This window comes from Rhamphochromis longiceps, linkage group LG17 (genome assembly GCF_057381845.1).
Source record: "Rhamphochromis longiceps isolate RC_006_pf linkage group LG17, R_longiceps_female_GT1.1, whole genome shotgun sequence".
NCBI lineage: Eukaryota > Metazoa > Chordata > Actinopteri > Cichliformes > Cichlidae > Rhamphochromis > Rhamphochromis longiceps.
Genome location: NC_140573.1, coordinates 17,103,302 through 17,125,357, shown reverse-complemented (window position 1 = coordinate 17,125,357; position 22,056 = coordinate 17,103,302). Strand labels below are relative to the sequence as shown.

General features: G+C 38.8%; 1 protein-coding gene across 1 annotated transcript in view; it reads left to right on the top strand.

Moving 5' to 3' along the window:
- The window catches only part of LOC146649482 (protein Niban 1-like), a 29,514-nt gene that overhangs the window by 4,250 nt on the left and 3,208 nt on the right, over nucleotides 1-22,056 (top strand). The window contains exons 2-12 of the mRNA XM_085387103.1: nucleotides 11,630-11,760; nucleotides 12,505-12,633; nucleotides 12,718-12,832; nucleotides 15,427-15,591; nucleotides 16,468-16,583; nucleotides 18,029-18,133; nucleotides 18,400-18,562; nucleotides 18,725-18,912; nucleotides 19,313-19,459; nucleotides 21,542-21,652; nucleotides 21,897-22,004. Coding sequence (XP_085243229.1) covers nucleotides 11,630-11,760; nucleotides 12,505-12,633; nucleotides 12,718-12,832; nucleotides 15,427-15,591; nucleotides 16,468-16,583; nucleotides 18,029-18,133; nucleotides 18,400-18,562; nucleotides 18,725-18,912; nucleotides 19,313-19,459; nucleotides 21,542-21,652; nucleotides 21,897-22,004 — 1,478 coding nt within the window. The remainder of the gene's footprint in view (nucleotides 1-11,629; nucleotides 11,761-12,504; nucleotides 12,634-12,717; nucleotides 12,833-15,426; nucleotides 15,592-16,467; nucleotides 16,584-18,028; nucleotides 18,134-18,399; nucleotides 18,563-18,724; nucleotides 18,913-19,312; nucleotides 19,460-21,541; nucleotides 21,653-21,896; nucleotides 22,005-22,056) is intronic.

Below are 22,056 nucleotides of genomic sequence, written 5' to 3'. Positions count from 1 at the left end.
AAAATGAGCCATTGTTAAAGAAAACAAACTCTCCCCTCTTAATTCCTAAGTAAACTTTAAAAGATGTTTTTAGATATTTCATTTACACACTCTCCCTCTTTTTAGTTGGTGATTATATGCATGTGGTCTAAATGTCAAAGATTTCCCTTTATCCTCTTAAATCTACTTCTTTTGGCTTGAACACGTGTTGCTGGTGTGAAGGTTACAGACTAAGGTAACTGCAACATTTTGTATTCACTTGTAAGTAATGGTCAAGCAGTTTTCAGCAGTTCCCCACACTTACTTAGGAGGTTATTAAGATATGCTTTAATTTGTGTTTTCTGAAGTGTCGGTATTTACTTAATCAGCAAAATATGTCATTTGGCCAAATGTTGGCGAATAATCATATATGTAACAAATAATTCGGGACTTTATATTAGCTGTAATAAAAGTTTATTGTGGCAGTTAAGGGGGCTTTCATTGCTGTAGTGTTGTGGAGAGTCTGTTTTTGCTGTAAGCCTGCCATCCTTCATGCTGTGTCACTCTGCCTCCAGCTGCCATTACACAATCCCTCAGATATTCAGAGAGCTGAGAGAAACTGTGGGACTTTTCCACCCTTTGGATCTGAATGCACTGCTCTGTACAAAGAGAGGAAACTGCTGCTGCTCAGGCTCTCAGCTGGAAACCCACCTGTTGTTTACTCCGAACAACTGACCAACAACTAACTACTGTTTTCATAGTTTGGATTGTTTCCACCAAATGACCTTGGAACACTATATATGATTTGACATTATATGCTGGTTGATACACAGCCTCTGATCATCAAGTGAATAAAAACTAAAAGCACAAAGTCTAAGGAGCTTGGAAAGAAAAAAGCATCTGGGCTTCCTTAAGTTCCTTGAAGACGTTTCACGTCTCATCCAAGAAGCTTCTTCAGTTCTAGAGTCAAATGGTGGAGAGTCCCAGATTTAAGCCCTGTGGGAGTTTCCCTCCAAGAGCGACAATGGTCCTCCTATTGATCCTCTACTTAATCACACGAGCCAAGGCGTGGAAACGGGTGTAGGTCGAAGCCTTCTTTGGGTTGTACTCTTTAGATTTCGAGGGTGGGACGTCTTTCACTGTAAAAACTGTCTCTTGGTTACTTACTCAACATTAGTCATGAGTGAGGATCCTCAACATGAATCCACCCTGCATCTACTGATGAAGATGTGTATAGAGTTTGCATTGGTGCTGCTTCTGCTCATTTAAATCTCAAATGAGCACTGTGGCCTGTACATGAAAGATGGCGATGGCACAGGTGATTCTGAGCTCCACATTCTGACGTCTCAACTTTAGCAGATGCTGTGGTTTTGGAGCTGGAGGTCAACACAAGCTTGTTAGCTGATGGTTATCTGATAACACCAACAAGCTTGTTAAATGACCTTCATTCATAAACTACTTGTTTATTCTTTCCACAAGTTTATGTGTGATACTTAATAATAGTAATAATAAACAGCGACAGTGTATATTTATATATTACTTTTCAATCAGGGAAGTTGAAGCACAGACAGAAGTTAATATTTTGTCGATGAAGTTGCAAGGGAAGTCTGTTTAAGGCTGTTGTGAGTGTAAACATAAGGACTGTGGACAAAAGACCTTTATTTTTTACTTATGTAATCAAGTCACGATGGCATGCAACTGTTAAACTGGCTCTACAAGCCATGAAACTTGCTGAAATGCAGTTGTTCAAGAAGAGCTTATGATGAGTGTCAGCCATCTGTAGCAATTTCTCAGGTTATGTAAGCCTGATAGAGAGAACATCTCTAATGAGAGTGGCATTTCTTAGTGCAGCAAAACCTTTCAGCTATGGGTGGAATGGAGTAACGTTGGCACTAACTGTTGCTGCCATGTTTAATTTTATTGGTAACTTTATTTGACAGCACCTGAACGACTACGTTTCTCAAATAATTCTTAAACCACAGGGATTCCAAAGCTTCTCTGCTGCACATTAAAATATTATTAATGTGGCTCCCAAGGAGACTATTATTTCTTACAAATGACCAATGAAGTATTTTCTGTCATTAATTTATTTAAGTTAATTAGCTTTTGTAAACATGCAAATGCTTTTATATTTTCCATTGTTCTACAAAAACAGGCAATGAGCAAACCAGTTATGCTCATGAATTATATTCATACAGTTGTACATTTCAGCCATTATAGCCTGATACTTCTGACAGCTCTACATGCAGCGGTGAAATGTACAGTACAAGTTGACGTACTGCACTGTGTTGCTGTGGCGTATTTTCATTTCTCTGTGTGTGTTCTCACAATACTTGTATTTCTGTCAAAGACACCCACACGCATGCGCTCGTGCCGTCTTCCTCTCCACTCACTCTGCCTTTGTCTCTATGGGCCATTGTTTTTTTTCTGCCTTTCAGCGAGTTACTGTTTCAGGTATTTCCTGACTTGCCAAACCTTCAGTGCAGACACTGGACTTCAATTTAGTGTTATTCCTCTTAGCACAATGCTCCCAGTATTTACTATTAACTATACTTGTTTCTTAAACCTGTTTACTGAAGTCTGACTTGGTAAAAGCCATGTGCTGTAACTACAAACTTGATGCTTGTCCATTTGCTCATGTGGGTTTACATGTTTACATGAATGCATGTAAAAGCATGCATGACATGAGCCGACATGTTAATGTTTCAACATTTGTTGTCCTGGAAGAACTTTGGGATTTTTCCACTAGACGGTAAACCGTAAACCTGGTATCTAAATGAACCTCTCTCCAACTTTACCTCTGAAAGACCTTCTTTCTGGCATTCTCCTCTTATACACTGTCATGTCATCATAATAACAATCCCAGTAATCGTCTCAGAGGTCATGTTCAAGGTTCTAAAAACCATTTTAAAAACATGTAAAAAATCATACATCTAGGGGATGCACCATTCAGTTTTTTTCCACTTAGGACGCCATACAGATATCCTGGCTGTGAGTGTATACTGAGTACAAATCTAGAGATGACCAGTAGATTTCCCTGATTGCTCATCAGATACCATGTTTTTAAAAAAAAGACAAGTTTTCACTGAATCTTTTGAGGATGGAATGCTTTATGTGCCAAACAGAATAAAGCACATCTGTAAAGTTACAGCATGTGTTGCATTGTCATTGGAATTTACATGTATTCAGTCGCTGGTACAGAAACTGTATAAATGTTTTTATGCCTCGTCCTATCGATGCCTCACAAAATAACAAGTGGAAGGCCTAAAACATATCTATAGCAGTTGAATAGTATCTTAACCCACATCTTTAAGTAACAGGAAAAGTCATAAGACCTTAAAGATGTATTTGGCCCTTCAGTCGATACATCTTCTGTTTGCCGAAATGTCATCAAAAATGATCTTAATCAAAGGGTTGCTTTCAAAAAGGCATTCCTAAAGAAGGAAAATAGAGAAAACTTGGATTCCCAACAGGAACGGAAGTGTACAAGTATATCAAAATAGTACTTTTTCTTTGATGCTGTATTTGCAATATTACTGAAAAATATATACATCATGATTGTTAAAACATATATTTTGTAAAATACTTTTTTTTTTATTTATATAAAACTGCTCACTACCAAACACTTGCTTCTGTGCAGTCAGACTATGGACAGCTTTCTGGTCTGGTAATGTGAAGTTTGTACCATACAGGGGCCCTTCAGTTTATTTTGGCGAGCCACAAAACTATTTTCATGTTGCCTCACTTATAAAACAGACTTTTGCCATAAAAGACTGCAGGAAAAGTTTTTACTCTGGCTCAGGATGTCTCATTTTTAGTCTTTTTCTTTTGAGTTTACTTGTTGCTGCAGAAACAGACTCAGAAAATATTCAAAGAATTTCAAGAGAGGACATTTCTGAACAGTTGCATTAACTTGGAAGCATCTGCATGAAACTGAATGAATAATCTAGTCCATGATTATCCTGTGACATGAAGTGGAAGTGGAAGAGCAGGTCTCTCCTGTGAAACTAAGACTTGCAGTTGAAATCCTGCAACACTCCCCTGCACATACTCATAGTTCACATACCAAGATATTGTTCAGGTAAGAAACTGGGCACCTGCCTATACTGCATTGCAGTGACTGTTGTCTACATTCCTTTTGGGTTGTAGTGTTCCCTGATGTTTGTTTGTTTGTTGTTGTTTTTTTTGAGCTAGTAAGTGAATTCCTTTGCACACAATTAAAGATTATTCCGTTCATAATGGTTGTTTTACTTATAGGATAATCCAGATTCTAGACTTAGGTGAGATCCTTTGGGTTTCATATTCTTGTTAACATGCAACAAGTGTAAGTGGTGTAACGCACAACACCTACTGCACTGCACCTGTTCACATATTTCATTGCAGTGTCATCAGTTTCTACCGAGTCTGACAACAGAAACACATTTGTGCTTTTGTGTGTCACCTTTAATAAACACACAAATCAAAAATGGCCTGAGCTTGTCTTTCCATCAGCAAACAGAGTCATTAGTAAAAGAAATGGCTTCATTAAGAAGACGGTTGGATTTGCTGGAGTCATGAACCTTTTAAGTATATTTCAATGTCTGCAAGAAATCTCACAGAAAGCTGTAACGGGTACCTGAAACCAGCATAGGCTTGCAGACATGGAGTAATTCCTGAGATGGATGGATTACTACTGAATACAAAGATACTGATACAGGCTGAATCTATAATACAGTAGATTTGAGTTTTGACTTATGACTTATGTGACCAAATGTAGGTGCATTTGGTTTTTAATTGTGATTCGACAGCCTGTTCTCACTCCCGAGGTGTAATATAATGATGATTTGTCAAGTCCCGAGGGGATCCTGAGGAACGTGAAAGGTGACCTTCCACATTCTTATGCTATGCGCCATCTTATGTTATGGAAGGAATCCAGTAGAATGACGCTCCTGGGGTAATACACTTTCCGGACATGTATTTCAGCTTTAACCCTAAGCTTATCCCTAAGCTTAACCAGCACTTTAATGACGTTAGTGTTTTCCAAAGCAATTTAAGTAAAACGAACGTACATGTGTAGATTCATTCCAAACGGTTCTCATGTTTCCTAATTCTTCCGATCTCGTATATAGGGACGTGTTGGGTGCCCGGAAGCATAATATACAGGCGATTTGTCACCTAGCGTAAAATGTTGCGCTGTGGGAGTGAGAACATGTTGTTTGAACATGCATTTGTATTATATTGCATTAGGATGGCATTGAGAGGAGGAACTGCTGCTATTTTCCTTTTCTCACCGATGCAGAAACTGTTCATTTTGATTCTTTATAGTAATTCTTATACTGTAGATGGAGTTTTTTTGTTTGTTTTTCTACTTCAGAGAGTTTTCTGGGTGTTGGATGAGGCCTGGACCCCTCCTCTACATATAGGTACTCTAACCTAAAGGGTCACTATACCCAAAAGTAATTTTGTTAACATTTGATTGCCTGTAAAAGGAAAAAAAAAAAACTAGTCATGGGAGTTAGTAGTGAACATAAGTTAAACGAGCTCACACTAATAAATTAGATCTGTTAACCCTACACAGAAAAGACCGGTATTAAAAGAAATGCATTCTGAATGTATTCTGACAACAAGCATGGGATGACAGAGGACTAAAATACACGGCGGAGTAATCAGGAAACGGGAAACGGAAGGGAAACACAGCTGGGACTAATCAGGCAGGACGAGACAAGGGAAGCAAAACTGAATGCATTGACTTAAGACACGGACCTTCAAAGTAAAACAGGAAACACACCGACTTAACTTACAGACCCAGACTCAGAGACACAAGCTGACACGATACTGAGGGAACATAAAGACGGGGATGACTAGACAGGAAACGTGGAACCAGGACGGGCACAGAGAAAACATGAGGACAGAGACTGAACGCAGAACAGGGAATGTCAAAACAAAACAAGCACATGACAGACACAGACATGGAGAACAGAGGAAGCACGGGAACCAAAGCCTAAGAACTAGAAATTCTCCAGAAACATAACAAGAATTAATCCGACACATAAGATGATATTAATCAAAACATATACCCTTTATACCAGTGTTTGGCCTTCTTGAAGCCCCTATTCAAGTTAGCTCTCGATAGGTCTCACGTATAATACAATGCAAAAATGCTAATTTTAGCTCTGGGTACATTTTAGTAATGTTATCTTGCATCTGGTTTAAAAGTCCAACATTTTCCCTGTCAGCTGTAGACAGCCCATGGCTATAACATTTTTAGCCCCAGTATCTCCAGGTATGCAGTTACCTCTGTTTGTCACTCACTATCATTGTCTCTTCTATTTATCACATGGCTTGTTAGCTCCTCCCTTTCTTTATTCTGTAATTGAATCATTAGTTATTATAAATCTTTGGCTCTGTGCTACAAAGCAAGTACAGCATACATGCCTATGGTATGTTGTTGTTGTCAGGATTCACTTACCCTAACATTGTCCACATAAAGATGGTTATCAGCTTGTTAAGGTAAACCCAGGTTTTCCCTTACATGTTCACATAAAAAGGATTGTGTCGTCAGAATCTAGCCAATCTAAAAGGGGCATTTCGTGGATCACGTGACTCTTCTTTAAGGCAGATGGATTCCTCTGAGTGCCACGTACTCCAAACAGAGACATTATCAGATGATAATAAAATAGTGAATAAAAAGCAGATCTGTAGGTAGATTGTGGTTAAATTAATTAAATGGTTGAACAAGTATTCTTGGTGTGTGTTCTTTGTTCTAGTAGCTATAATTCCAGCAGTGTAAAAGGCTTAACAGTAGACTGAAATAAAGTAGAACAATTTTCTAATCATTTTCTAAATCACTTAATTACCGTGGCAATGTGATAAGTGCATTTCCTTCAGTAAGGGACAGCTTAACAATAACAGACTCTATGAACTTAAAACACGACATTCAGTAAGCTAAAGGAATCGCTCTCTCTGTCAGTCAGTTTCCTTGTCCCGCTAATCAGTCTTTCTCAAAGTCCTTGTATCTCTCTCTCTGACTCTTCTGCTATCTGTTATCCAAAGCATCGTTAGCATCATGTAGCACACCATGTGGCTGAATTGTTTCTCTGTAAGAGCGACACACACATATCTGTTCCCAGGATAACGTTGGGAGAAATGTATAAAAAGGCCCAACAGGATTGCTCTGACAAGCACTCACATAGACGTTCACCGAGAGTGAAAATAAATGCATTAGAACTCGCTCCTCTGTGTGTCTCACGTCATAAGGGAATTTTTGTGACAGCTAACCACACTGTGTCAATAATTTTTTTTGTTTTGTATTTTAGAGCAATAAGTTGAAAGTTGATTGAAAGGAAGCCCAGCTAAGCTACATGCTAACACTAGCAAACTTGCTAGCAGCAGTCATAAATTGTACAGGCGTAACACATGGACACACGTCTGAATCAGAATCAGAATTTTCCTAAACAAAAAGATACATCCTGTCTTGGAAAGGATGTATCATACAGCAAGCCATGACCTTAGTTGTTATCATGTATTTATTTATTTATTTAAATCAGTGATTTATGAAAAGGTGCTAAAGGCACCTTTCTGTGTTTGCATGATCACTTAACCTGAAAAAGAGGATACATTAACCAAATAGTGGCTGCAGACATTTTGCATAAACAGCAGCAGATTTGAGCTGAAGGTTCACAGACACTTAGCTCAGTCTCGTCAGAGACGATTTGAGATAACCTTGTGAAGAGGCTCCACTGAGACTACGAAAATAACTTTTTATTTTTTATTGTTAAATGTATTCTAACAGAAAGCTTAGAGAGCTGGCAGCCAGAATAAGTGTGCCTGTAAGTGTGTATATATAAGTTAGTAGGGGTATTTCCTGGAGGTGGGAATCACCATACATCCCACGATACGATATTATCACAATACTTAATGCACAATACGATATTATTGCAATTTTAAAAAATATTTTGCGATATTCAGATTCTGTACATAAAGGTAAACTTTATCAATATTCATTTTATCTAATATCAAAGTCTCGCACTCAGTCTTTCTCTCATTTCAGTCAGTTTTATTGTTGACAAACTGAACGGTTTGTATTACAGTCTAGTCCAACTTAACTGAATGCAACCATCTGGTACAATTATAGCTATTCTGAACTATGCAATTTATGAAAACTATGCAGCCCCTTCAGCAACTGAAGAATTTGAAAGTAAATTAAAACAAAATATAATTTTGCGTTAAATAAAAAAGTTTTAAACTTAATTAAAATAAAACATGTCTTAAATTAAAATAAGTAAACTGTCATGTTTATTACTGCCAAAAAAAAAGTTAAACACATTTGGACAGTGAAGGAATGTCAGGATTCTTGCTCAGAAAAAGGATCAACATGCTCTGAAGTCAGAGCACAAAAACCTTTTTGTAACAAAATATCGATTTCTGCTGTCCCTGTATCGATACATCATTAGCAAACAAAATATCGCGATACTACACAGTATTGATTTTTTCCACCACCCCTAGTATTTCCTTGTTTGTAGCTGCAGTGCAGAGGATCCCCGCCCACACACATCTGCATCAATAAGGTGAAACCAGCTACTAAATGATTCACAGCTTATGTTTTAGTACTTAGTGACACAATAATCCATTAAAACACCATTCACCTTTGTTTTATTCACTACATACATGAACTTCTCTGAGGTCTTCCTGTTTTCCATCTTCAACATTTTGTCCAGTATATCCACTATCCCTTGTATGCACATGTCCAAATCATCTCACCTTTTCCTCTATGTTCTCTTGAAGCAGAACAGCCAGCAGTTTACATCATTACATCATCGTCTGTCTTTGCCGTGATGGAAAGTGTCTGGCCATGTAAACTGTTTTACAGAAAGGAATTTTACTCAACTTTAGATCAAGGGTATTTAAATGTTTCATAGTTGTTGTCTTCATCTTTCGGCTGCTCCTTTTAGGCATTGCCACAGTGGATGATTTTCCTCAATCTCACCATATTGCTAGCATCCTGTTCTGTCACACCAACCGTTTTCCATGTCCTCCTCCACTACATCCTCCTTATCAGTACCTAGTGACACAATAGTCCATTAAAACACACTCCATTATCCTTTATTTTATGCACAACATACGTGAACTTCTCTGAAGTCTTCATTCTCGATGTATTCTTCTGTCATAAATGACCGTGACATTCATTTCCACCCACTCCTCACCTTGCTTGTACTCTTTTCTGCACGTCTCTTGCGGACTGTCTGTTGCTTTGAATGGTTGACCACACGTTTACCTTACACTTGCCTTCCTGTCATGCACACATATATTGTGCTCCATACTCTCACTACAAATCACAGTGTGTACTGCAAGTCGTCCATATAGACCTGTCCATCACCACTGCAAGCAAGAATGGGCTCAGAGCCTGATACTTGATGTTATCCCAACCCACCTGTCACTCCTAGTGCACACTGGGTGGAATTTTGTCCCACTCTTCCTTCAGGCTTCCTTAGAACTCACTAGCCTTCACCTTTGCCACCTTTCTCTTTCCCTTTCTCCTAGCTTCCGAGTACTTCTGACTATGACTATGACAAACTACTACTACTACTACGCCACTTTTTCTTTGTTCTTTTCCTTCCTCAATCCACAATTAGGTCTTGTTGTCCCCTTAAAGGTTTTTAACCCTCAGTTTGGATGCTAGCACAGTTTTAGCTGATTGTGAGTCAGTATCAAGTAGATAATTTGACATGGGTTGAATTGAAATGTTCCATAAACCATTATGAAATTACAGCCATTAGTTTATATGCTGTAGCCAGTACATGAAGGCCATTAAGGCTGCTATACTATATTATTTCCCATTATGATTCCAATAAGAGTCTGTGAAAAATGCATAAATTAATAGCTACATTAGTAAATGCTTTTGCCTTGGACAATGCTACACAAACACATACTTCACTTCCCAACTCTGCTCCGTGAGTGCTCTGTTCTTCAGTGCATTAATACAGTGTAACAGAGCTCCAGTTCCATACTAGTCTGAAGGCAGAATGCAGGCATAATGGCAGAGGCATTAACCCCAGCATTAGCATACCTATACTGGGAGACACAACAAGCAGCAGCCAAATATTTGTCGCTGCTCGTCCAGTAAGTGAATGATGTATCACTGGGAATTGGGGACACTGAACATTTGGGGGAGCATAAATACACATTTAACGCATCCCTACCCCTCCTCATCTCTCTGGTGGTGTGATTTGGTTTGCAAAGGCAAGCAACAGTGGAAAGAATTGGTGAGCTCAATTTTATTCCCCCCCCAGGAATCAGGATCCCTTCACACAAGGCGTCTGACCTGATTTAATAAGAATGGAGAGAAATCTGAGAGGTTTTCTTTTCTCTCTGTGTTGGCAACTGTACGGCTGACAACAGGAAGGACTAAGAAAAGCAGAAAGAGAAAGGGGTTCTGGTTGACGATTATTGGTGACAGGTCTTGGAGTCTGATGTGCCAATTGTAATCTGGATAGAGATGACTCATATAGTCTCGAGAGCTACTAACAACAACCTCAGTCACCTAATTATAGGAGAATTATACGGGTCACATCAGGTACAGCGAGATACCATCTGGTATGTATTAAGACTGGAATACTATGTTAGAGGACACTGAAAGACACTGAAAATAAGCAGAAAGAAGAGCCATTTTTCTTCAATATTTCCTAAAAGGCATCTGGAAAAGTTTGAATCAGATATGGCAATTTCAACTCGGACTTCATGTGTTTGTTTTGTTAGTCAAGCACGGCCCATTTTATACAATTTTTTTTTTTTTTTTGAAGTGGTTGAACTGTTTCACCAGTTAAGATGTTTTTAATTTGGCTTGTAGTAGTGAAGCAGGGATAAATGTGTCTGCAGTTTATCGATCAAGTGTCATTAGCGTTAGAATTTAACCTTTTCCTTGACTTCTTGTAAGCCGTCATCATTCTCTTTACTTGTTTTAATGTTTTTTCAAGACCAGCAGACACTAAAGTGGGCCTTGAATAATAGAAAATTCATGATAATTTAGCTAAACATTCTAACCTCATATTCACAGCTATTGCAGTGATGTATTCATTATTTATAGGTTATCTATTACCAGTAATGTAGTTTTACATATTAACCTACTTCTGTTGCTGTTAATTTTTTCCTGCTCCAGAAGGCCAAGTCATGATTTTAAATCTTTTTAGTCTAATAAAATAAAGTCATAACATTAGCCTGTTTTCTGTATGTACATTAACTTTAAAACTGTTTATGAACACACACACATATTTTATAGTTTATAAAATGCAGGAGAGGGAAAGGTGATCTTTAACTTTAAAGATCTTTAAAACACCGGGTTATGGGTCCATATGGGTTTTACAGTATTTTGTTTCACACTGACAAATTGTGGCTCTCTTATCTCATTTCCTTTGGTCTTCAAAATTGGTCTTCACGCTGCTGTAAACTAATTTTTGTATTTTTGGTATTGCAAAATAACTCAATTCACACTAAGTGCAGCTCTACAGCTTTCCCCTTGGTCTAAACTTGCTGGTTTGCATTTCAGTCTCTTTGTTAGTCTGTCTGTAATCTGACCACCATCCATTCACAGCTTCAGTGTTCAGTTTTCACCACCCATCCCCAACAATAATATGTGCTTTTCTAAGCTTCAAAAGCAATGTATTAAAAACGCGGCCTTTCTTCTGTATTGTTGCAGGCCAGGCCGAGGCTGTGCTGGAAGAGTTCAGCCCGTACTACAGGAAACAGTTCTCTGTGGCTCAGTTCTCTCAGGTAGAAGATGATGTGGAACAGCACAAACAGAAGATCACACAGCTGCTCAAACAGAGGGTATGTCTTTTAAAATGTACTGGAGAAATGTAACATCCATGATGCATGTGCTTCGTACAAACCTTATCTTAGCAACTTTTTACCCGAGCTGAATCAATAATAAACACACAGGGGTTTCCCCATGAAAGGGGTGGTGCTTGCAGCATCTGGCCAATCACAAACACAAATACCGGGAAGTGTAGGCTGCTGGGAACAGAGCAGCTGATTTTACAAAAGAAGATAACCCTATACTGAGGGGAAAATGAAGATGTTAAACACACAATAGAGACTGAAGTAACACTGCAATATGTGTGAGAGGTAAAAGCACTCTTTATATAGAGCACTAAACGTGAGTGCTTTAAGCTCTTCTGTCAATAAGACTGGACAAGAGGATTGTCAAGGTAAATCTATATTTGACCATCTACTAATAAATAGAGAATACAACACGATAACCTCTAAACAATTTAATAATTGTAGAATAGCTGCATTTTGGAAAAGCTATACTAAAATAAGGAAGGTATAAAAAACAGAGCATTCACTGTGAAAGACCTGATCACGTCCTGCATTTTAAAATTGACCTGGCAGCTGGCAGTAAGAAACTCATTTTAATGAATTATTTTAAAAGCAGAAACAGTTAAAGTTCATCATGCAGTCCACAATAGCTTGGAGGCTCAACTCTGATATGTTCTGATATGCAAACTGAGTTTATAGTCAACTCAAAGACGAGCAGGCACAAATTTTCATGCACGTGTTCGTGTTCACCAGGCGGCTCCAGAGGAGGGTGAAGTGCTATATGAGGAAAGTGTCTTTTACTTTGATGACACCAGGAAGTGGCGGGAGAGGTATGTGGTGGTGAGAGCCAACTACTGCCTGGAGTGTCACGAAAGCGTTGAGGTGAGTCTGTGAAAGTGATGTCAGCAAATCAAAGGCATCTACATAAGGGGCCCCTCTTATTCATTCTGTGTCTTCTTTCTTCAGACCTTTGTTAAAGGAGCTCCTCCATGCCACAAGCTCCTGCCTACAGGGGGCAAGGTTCTGACGGCAGAAGAGGCGTACATGGCTGTAGTGGATAAATGTTTTCCTGATGAAAGCTGTGAGTAAAACACCTAAAACAACTATTTTTCTTTCTTTTTTTGTCACAATAACGTGGCGCACAGCGTGACGTGAAAAAGGGCACATACCTTTGACGTTGCGTGACGAACTCTGTATTCCTCGTCCACACGTAAGCGCAAAAAAGGGGTCTCTATTGTCGGTGATTCGAAACACCGTTTACGTGTGACCGAAAGGCCCAAACGCATAGAAACAGCTGCGTTTTCAAAAATACCCGTGTAGGTGTGGATGTAGCGTAAAAGAATTAGTAGTGTATTTTATTACTGCCTGTGATTTATTGCAGTTTACTTGTTTTTGTTTAATTGTTTATGAAATGTTAGAGTTTGGAAACAAAATATGGTTGTGTGAGGATGTGTTTGTAAAACAAAGGGAGGCCTAGCAGAAAAAAATTGGGAACCACTGGATTAACATATGGTTTAAGAGTCATTAGATTCACTTACACTTTTATGACATCGCCTTATGGTACTGGGTTCTTAATAAAGCTTTGCAAATTTCCTCTATCACACAACAAAGCAATCATCAGACAGTAATTTTAGAAGATATTGAATTCCAGTAGAGAACATTTTCAATTTAATATTGTCTAAACTATATGTAGGCATTGCACGATACGTTTATATGTGCTATAAAGGGGACTATGGTCGTGTCTGTCTCCTGTCTTCAAATCTCTTCTTCTAAATTAACTCCCGATAACTGGCAGTTCAAAATAACGCTTACCTTAAACTTCCATTAGTATTAGCTACTCTCTCTTTAAAGCCACCTTGTTAGGAGATTCTGTAATATCAGTGTTAGTAACGTCAGCTGAATTTTTATTAAAAATCTTTGACAAATTTGGAAAAACCAATTGTAGAATATTAGATAATACCCTTTCTTCCACTGCTAATATTAATGTTATAGCAATTAGTTAGTATATTTAAAAAGCCAGCTGAATGATGAAAGTTTATATTACGCTTTATATTTTAGTAAGAATAATGTGTAACTGTGTGATGGGTTCATTTTCCACATTGCTCTACTCACAGCCAATGCTTTTATCTACCTTTCGCCGTCATTTCTGTAATAAAACCATAGTTTTGGCTCGTGATGACATCATAGGCTTTATCTTAGACCTTTCTTTAACTGGAAAAAGTCAGTTGCTTTTGGTTTAATAGTAGAACAGCCTCTAACACCGTACTATTACGTATGAAAAGCTCAAATTTTCAAACTGGTAACAGTTAGAGATGGGAAAAGGGTACATAAAGCATCAAGCCTCTTAAGAAGCACAGCTAAAGACGAAATCATGAGAATTTAAATGTCCAAAAAGAAATGGTTATTTTATCAATTATTATTTTATAATAATAATCAACAATAATCTTAGCGTATATATGTTCGTATGTACCGTAGCTCCTCAGAGGGTGGGCCAATCTGAACTAAACCTTCTACACACATTGTGTCACACACAGTTATTATTAAAATCTATATGCTTTTCAAAAAGGATTCATTATAAATCCTAATATTTTTGATTTTCCTATATATTATGTTCATTTCATTGTCCCCCTGTAAATGTGATGTTCTCTGTTTGCATGTGTTTCATTTGTATTTTTCAATGGATGTTGCCTGTACACTACTTCATGACCAACAACATATTTCTAGAGTCACGCATTTCTGTCTGGTAATCCATGGGACGAATCTGGGTTTGGAGGGTGCCCAACTTTGTGGAAGGGGGGACGGACCTTTCCTGTTCCAATACAACTATTTTCCAGTGTACAAAACAAGGTTCATAAAGAACTTTAACACTTGTGGGATGAATAGAAACGGAGACCTAGACCTTCTTGTCCAACACCAGTGTCTGATCTCACAAATGTGCCTCTAGAAGAATCATCAAAAATTAAATAAACGCACTCCTAAACTTTGTGGAAGGCGCTTCCCAGAAGAGTTGAAGCTGTTATAGCTGCAAAGGGAGTGTCGACATCACATTAAACCCTCTGGATTAACAATTCTCAAGTTCATATGTATGAGAAGGCAAACAGGCAAATGCTTTTGGCAATATTGTCTGTAGGCATGTAGGGAATGATAAGAAAATTATGAATATCATATTAAGAAGAGATCAAAGGTTCAATGTTTAAGACTGTCAAACCCTCATAAAATGTTTGTCTTTAAAATTATGCTTAAAATGATACTGCCTTTGTAATGGCAACATCTAAGATATGATAAAATCACATTAAAGATTGCTTTCTAATATCGTTCACATTTGACCTCTGATCTCACTTTTACATTTCATATCTGCCTTTCTTTCAAGTTGATCCCAAAATGCATGGTATTTGTTAAGGAAAGTATTGTCAAGCGAAATGGAAAGAGCTGCTTAGTTAGAAATATACTGCAGTATCATACTGTTTACAGTAATAAGCCTAAGTTATTCATCTCCAAGTCAATACCTATTTTCCATTACCTTCTCCTACATCATAATCAAAGTAATCTTGTCTAGCCTGCTACTGTCATCTAATTTTTAGTGCACTACAAAGTTAAAGAATAAATGGTTCTGGCCATTTGACAGCTGCTCACTAGCAGCACATGTAGACTTTCATCTACTCTTTTCTGTTTCAGGTGCAAAAGAGGACTTTGCTCCACCTATGGCAGGGATGCCGGGACAGTTTCCAGTCTACCTGCGTCTGCCCTACAGAAGGGACTCCTATTTCTGCTTCAAACAACAGGCCACACAGGCTACCTTCATTTCCATCCTATCAGACTGCATCAGACACCAGAACCAAGGTAAGATGCTACAGAAAAGGATGTTCTTACCTCCTCAGGCACACAGTTCCTCCTCTTACTAATAGTGTGAGTAATTAATGTTCATAACACCGAACAACCCTTTACTGATCTCTCTGAAAGTCTTCATAAAGTTCCTGTTTCAACAAGACTGAAGTGTTAATTACATATTTTAAATGTTAACTTGGCCAGTACACATGTTAACATTATCCATTAAACTAGCAGTTCTCTGGTAGTCACATGAGCCATCTGTTAACATTAACCCAGCAGTTTGTGGACTGTAGTCAGAGAAAAGATGAATAATAATGGCAGGCTGAATGGGTTGTGGATGGAGTATTGAGTGCTGACAGAGTGGCCACAGTATACCCGCCACAATGGTCGCTTCGCTCGGCCCCACAACCTCGTCTCACAGTCGCTTGTATTTACACCTGCAGTTAAGCTGCAGGAAGCTGCTGCATTCACACCTATGGGTAATTTAGAGTTTCCAGTTAACCTATCCCAGCTAACTGCATGTCTTTGGACTGTGGAAGGAAGCCGAAGTACCCAGAGAGAACCCACGCAAGATCATTAAAATGGTGGTAAAAACCAACATGATCATACAGTCGTGTCTTCTACCCAGCTGTGGCCGGATTACAAAAAACTGAGAGGATTATGACTGGCCGTTGTGCCACAAAGACTGTCGTGTGACGATTTTGTCATCTGAGCATCAAGATGAAAGATAAATATCTGCTGTGTGCGATCAGTGAAGTACTGTTAAAATCAGCTGATGAATAAATGATAAAGATAAAACAAGCGAGCGCAATGGCCCAATGTTTTGACAGTGAATTCATTTTCTCAAAGCTCCCTGCATGTCTGACTTTTTTCTCTTCCCTCTGTCAGACTTCCTGAAGAAAAAGACTTGTGAAGTTCAGGCCTTCCTTAAAGCTATTCAGCTCTACAGACAGGACAAAGGCAAATACGAAGCCTGGGACATGCTGATAGGAAGTGATGCAAGGGTATGTCTCTTTTCTTTATTTTTCTTAGCAACAGTTATTTCTCCCAACATAGTAATACTGAGGATGAATATTTACTTAAGTATAAATAGTGAAATGGCTACATAATTAATACATGTAAATACATTTACAAAATGAAAATTAAACGGATAAAGGATGGTACAGGAAAGCTAGGTTGACTTATTAGCTGTGTAACGCACCCCTGGACATGTACATGTGTATAGTGGCAACAAAAGGCATTCTGTCTATTCTACCTTATAGATGTAGATCAAACAGGCTTCTTATAAAACACACACATTGGCTTATGTTAGGAATCTCATTGACCAGATGCAAAATTCCTCTGAAGAATTAATAGTTTTAAGCCTTGAAACTTAAAAGGGCTTTGATTCAGTTTTTTTGGGGATACTGTTTTGGCTTTGATGTCTGTATAATCAGAGGTGTGAAATCATTTGTCTCACCATGTGGACCTTGAAAGAGGCTACCGGCAATGTTGATTCTTTGTCCCCGTACTTTTCCCATTATATAAGCCACTAGCACAGACTATTAGAAAGAGATATAATAATTTGGGGCAGTGAACATAAACTATGCCTTTACCCACATGACATTTTCGTAACAGTCTCCAATCCTTCCTCTTAGCATTATAGAAGGAATTTGTCCTCTGATATAACAACAAACTAAACATGCGTAAAACACAAACACTTGCTGGAGCCACTGGAGTATATTCAAGAACAGTGTAAATTTAAATGTTGTCAAACAGTATTTTACAAGGCACAGAGTCTGAAATTCACAGAAAATTTATATTTTTTTCCACTGAAAATCAGCTAAATCAGTCTGAGTGGGTCTGCACACAAAGACATCGGCTATCAGGCCTTCATACAGTTTATATACAGTTTATCTTCAAGAAATTAAAGTACCAATGGGGTAAATGATGACCAAAGGAAAATAAATAAATATTTTAAGCTAATTAAAATGTCCACACTCCCATGCATCAGTATCCCTCAGATTATAATGGAGGCTTTGCTCTTTATTTACCTGTTGCCACAGAGCAACGTGTGTTACTGGAGCTCAATTCACGATGGCTTCCTTTCTCTACTCATGTACGTGCTGAACTCTTTGAATATACTCAGAGTTGATTGAAGTAACTAGCTAATATTCTCAGAGTTAATCAGCTCAGAGTTAATTTCTAAACTCGGGGTTTGTTGGACATTTTTCCTGACATAGGTTTGCGAAATATTCCAGAGAACACTCTTTTTATGTGTGTATATATCGCTATATAAATGGTGTGTTTTTGTTGCTTTGTTTGCTTTTGTTTTGTTTTTTTCGTTTTTTAAAAAATATTGAAATCCTGTCTTACTAGTAAAACCTGAGAGTTTATAAAAGTTTATTCTGGCCTCGTTTGGATGATGATGAGACAAACCTGAGATATTTTCTGTGTCTGTTAACTCTAGGTGATGGCCAACATGGTGATGGAGCAGCTGCTGCCGTCTCTGGAGAAAGACATGCTGCCTGGCCTCAAAGCCAAAAAGACTGAGAGGAAGAGAGTTTGGTTTGCTGTGAGTCATTTATGTTTGCAACTGATGCAGTTTCTAAGAAATATAGGATTTCATTTCCCAGCTGTTGAAAGGAAAAATGAATGGAAGTCTGTTTTTCAGGGTTATATCTGAAAAAGTCGTGCACTAATACATTATTCATGAAGTCTCCGGGCTCTTTTCTGCACTCTTGGAAGTCATTTTTATTTTTTAAAAAAGAGCTGAAATTCATTTAAAAAGAGGAAAAACAAGAAAAAACCCCATCTTTTTCATGAATTTGCTACCTTCAGATGGTGGAGGCAGTATATATCCTGGTCCAGGAGGACATGTTTGAGGGGCTATCAGCATTGAAGGAGGAATGTCGGGTGTCTGTTCGGCAGCAAGAGGTGCTGATTCACTCCGACATGGACCAGATCCTCAACTCAAGAAGGCAACTCGAGGAAAAAATCCGAGGTATTCTCATCTATCTGATAGCCTTGTTACTTAGAACATTCAGAAACAGAATGATGTGTTGCATTCCTCTCCATGTAATGATCTAATGAAGTGCAGCTTCGTATAGGGAATAAGGGTGACGGAATTGGGCTGTTTTCTCAAATGTAATTTTTTTTTCTCCAGCCAAAGTGTCAGAGCCAGCTGAGAAGCTGTGTTCCGACTCTGTCCAGCCGTACCTAGGCTCAGTCCTGGAGGAGCTGATGGAGCCAATCAGCGCTGGGTTCCAGGAAGGACGGCGACTAAGTGAAAACACGATGGACCAAGTGTATCAGGACATCAAGCAGGGATGTGGTAACGAACAGCTGAAACAGGTTGGTTGGAATTTCACTTGTTTGGTTTTTTTCTGATATAACGGAACAAACCTCCAGAGAATTACTTTTGGTTGGGCTGATTCATCTCATTTTAAACCTTCAACTTTATAACATTCACAGGAAAGAGTTAACTAAGGTTAGGAGTAGCGTTTTTCTTTAATACAGGGGATTTTTTCAGAAACTAGATGTTTCCTCAAGCCCAAATTTACCTCTACATAAGTTGTTGGTGACCTATTAGATATTAAGCTGGATACATGCTGGACAGGTCACCAGTCTGTTGCACGGCTGACACAAAGTGTCCATTTGCATTCACTTTCATACCTTGTGAAAGTGAACAGACAAACCTTGGCTATTAATCTCATTAATTTCTACTCTGTCTTCTTCTCTCTTTGTCTCTCAGTCTCTCGACGCCATGGCAAAACCGAACCTGCTGAACTGCTATGAGAAGATCGGCTCCCTGCAGGTTAAACTGCAGCACTTGGAGGCGAGGTTTGGATTCTCCGACACCACAGGAGTGATGCACAGTGCTCAGATCGATTTGCAGCAGGTACAGCTTCATGCTGTCATTCACATGGCAATTTATTTGAATTCCCTTTCCCTCCTTCTGAGAGGGTATTTCTACTGAGATGGAGTGAGTGTAAGGATTTCACAACTCGTTTGTGAATCAGCATTTTATGAAACACTGGCGATAGTTTATTTACTTAGTGTAGTTTATGATTGCTGGTGATTCGTAATATGAGCTTCACTTTTCTTTTCTTTTTTTTCTTTTTTTTTTTTTAAAAGATTTTCTCTTTCATTTCTGTCAAACAAAGCTGTATGAAACGTTTCCAGCTGTTAGTATCATGGTTGCTAGGCAACCTGGGCAGCGCAACGGAGGCTAGACCGTCCCATTTCACAAGCCTCGCACTTCCGGCCTTAGCGGTCTTTGAGTACGCGGCCCTTGAGGATCGTTGAGGCTGCAGACCCTAAATTGGGATACAGCCACAGACTCACACGCAGGCACTGCAACAGAGGGAACAGAGACGTGGGACCAGGACAGACACAGATACTGACTCGACACGGGGATAGCAACTAAGGATGCACAGAGACATAAACCATAAAAGAGAACTCTAACAAAGAAACCCAAGATTAGAAATGATAAATAGTATAATAAATTTAAAACCCTGGGTCCACGACCCAGGCATCCTAACACCCGCTCCCAAAACTCAGGATCTGAGAAATACAGAGATTGAACTACATAACTTTTCTCTCTTATTTCTTCCTGTTGGTTCCACCTTTAACTGTAGTCTGTTCTTAATCCAAGGATCTTGAATTCTCTCGCTTCGTCACAGCCACTTACAGATATGCCTGTTCTCAACCTGCTGGCATGTCTTTGGCAAGGTGTCCTTTGGAAGGTATTGGTGAGATGGAGCCACCCACGTCATACTCTTTCAGTATCCTTGGTCAGTGTTGTGGTGTATTTTAAGCCAAACATTGATCTTTCCCAAAACCTAACCATTACTTTTTTGTGCCCAAACCTAACCAGCAACTAAACCTCTCCAACATCATACCTCAGAGTTTGTCAGTCTGTAAAATACTGCCAGTGTGTAAAGGCACTAAAGATAAAAGAAGTTGTACCTAACAATGAGGTACGTACAACATCTGACAAATCTGCATCCGCTGACAGTCTTGGATGGAAAATATGGTAGTAGTGGAAAACCTTTTTGGCATTACATTTGATCAGACTGGGTATGTTTTATTCTTCAGAATGCAGAGTTGGTGATGTAAAATTGTGATTTAGGCCAACATGCACTACCTTTTGTTTTAAATGAGCCAGGCTGGAAATGGAAAAAAAAGTGAAAGAAAGGGAGAAAAAGAAGCACAAAATGTACAAATGGGCTACAGGTACTCTCTCCTGGACAATAAGCCTGTGACTATATGTGCCGTCAACTCTTATTTGAAAATCTTTCCTGTGAGAGAAAGAAAAAAGTGCAGCAGAAAGTACTATAATTTTTTTTTTTTTTTTTTTGAGCTTCACTTTTCTTATTAGAAAAAAAAACTGTTGATTTTGTCAAATCAACTGGATAATTAGCTAAATGTGAGTTCACTCCTGTTGAGTGGCAGTAAACAAAGTAGAAACAAAAAGCAGAAAGGTTGTTTCTTAAATTGCTTTAACTTTGCTACTTACCCTTGATTAAACCAGAAGATGCCAGAAAACTAGCTCCAGAAATATGTCTGTGAAGGTTCTCAGTCATCCAGGTCATCGTAATCTAAGGAGCTTGGAAAGAAAAGCGTCTGGACTTCTTTAAGTTGCTTGAAGACGTTTCACCTCTCATCCGAGAAGCTTCTTCAGTTCTAAGGTCAAATGGTGGACACAAAGGGACCCCCTGATGATCCTCTACCTAATCACATGAGCCAAGGTGTGAAAACGGGTGTGGGTCACAATGGAGTTTCGGGTGAGCTCATTGTGAAACCTGGCCCCTCGGATGAGAGGTGAAACGTCTTCAAGCAACTTTTCTTTCCAAGCTCCTTAGATTAGCTCCAGAAAATTTGGATTAAGTTTTTATAGTGTACAGTGATAGCAAAAAAAAAAAATCATAACATATTGGGAGTGTTAAGTCCAATTTAATTCTCTGCTTCTTCATTTTAGCTGATTGAGAATGCAGCTTTTACCTTCGAGCAGCTGCTCTACAAAGCCATCCAGGACAACCCAGACAACGCCAGCTCTGCCACTGAGAAGGTCAAACACATAGTGCTCAAGGTCAGTTTGTCATCTAAAACAAAACTTCCCAAGTTTCTAGTTAAGACATGAGAAAATTGTAACCAGGTGCAGGTGAGGTTCACATCTACCCCCTAATATGAAATGTTCACTTGTATACAGAAATGTCATCAGAACTGTAGGCCAAATGCTTGTAAGAGATAACAATCAGAATAGGTCCTGTTTATCTAAAACTAATAAACTCTCCTCCAGATGCACTGACTGGTTTTATTCCATCTTCTTGCAGAAATACGACTATGACAGCAGCACGGTGAGGAAGAGAATCTTCCAGGAAGCTCTGGTTTCCATCACTCTGCCCTTCATCAAGAAGAGCCTGGTGTCTACCTGCAAACCTGTGAGGGCTCTGTCTTTCACACACACACAGCATAATGTCTTTCTATGGACAT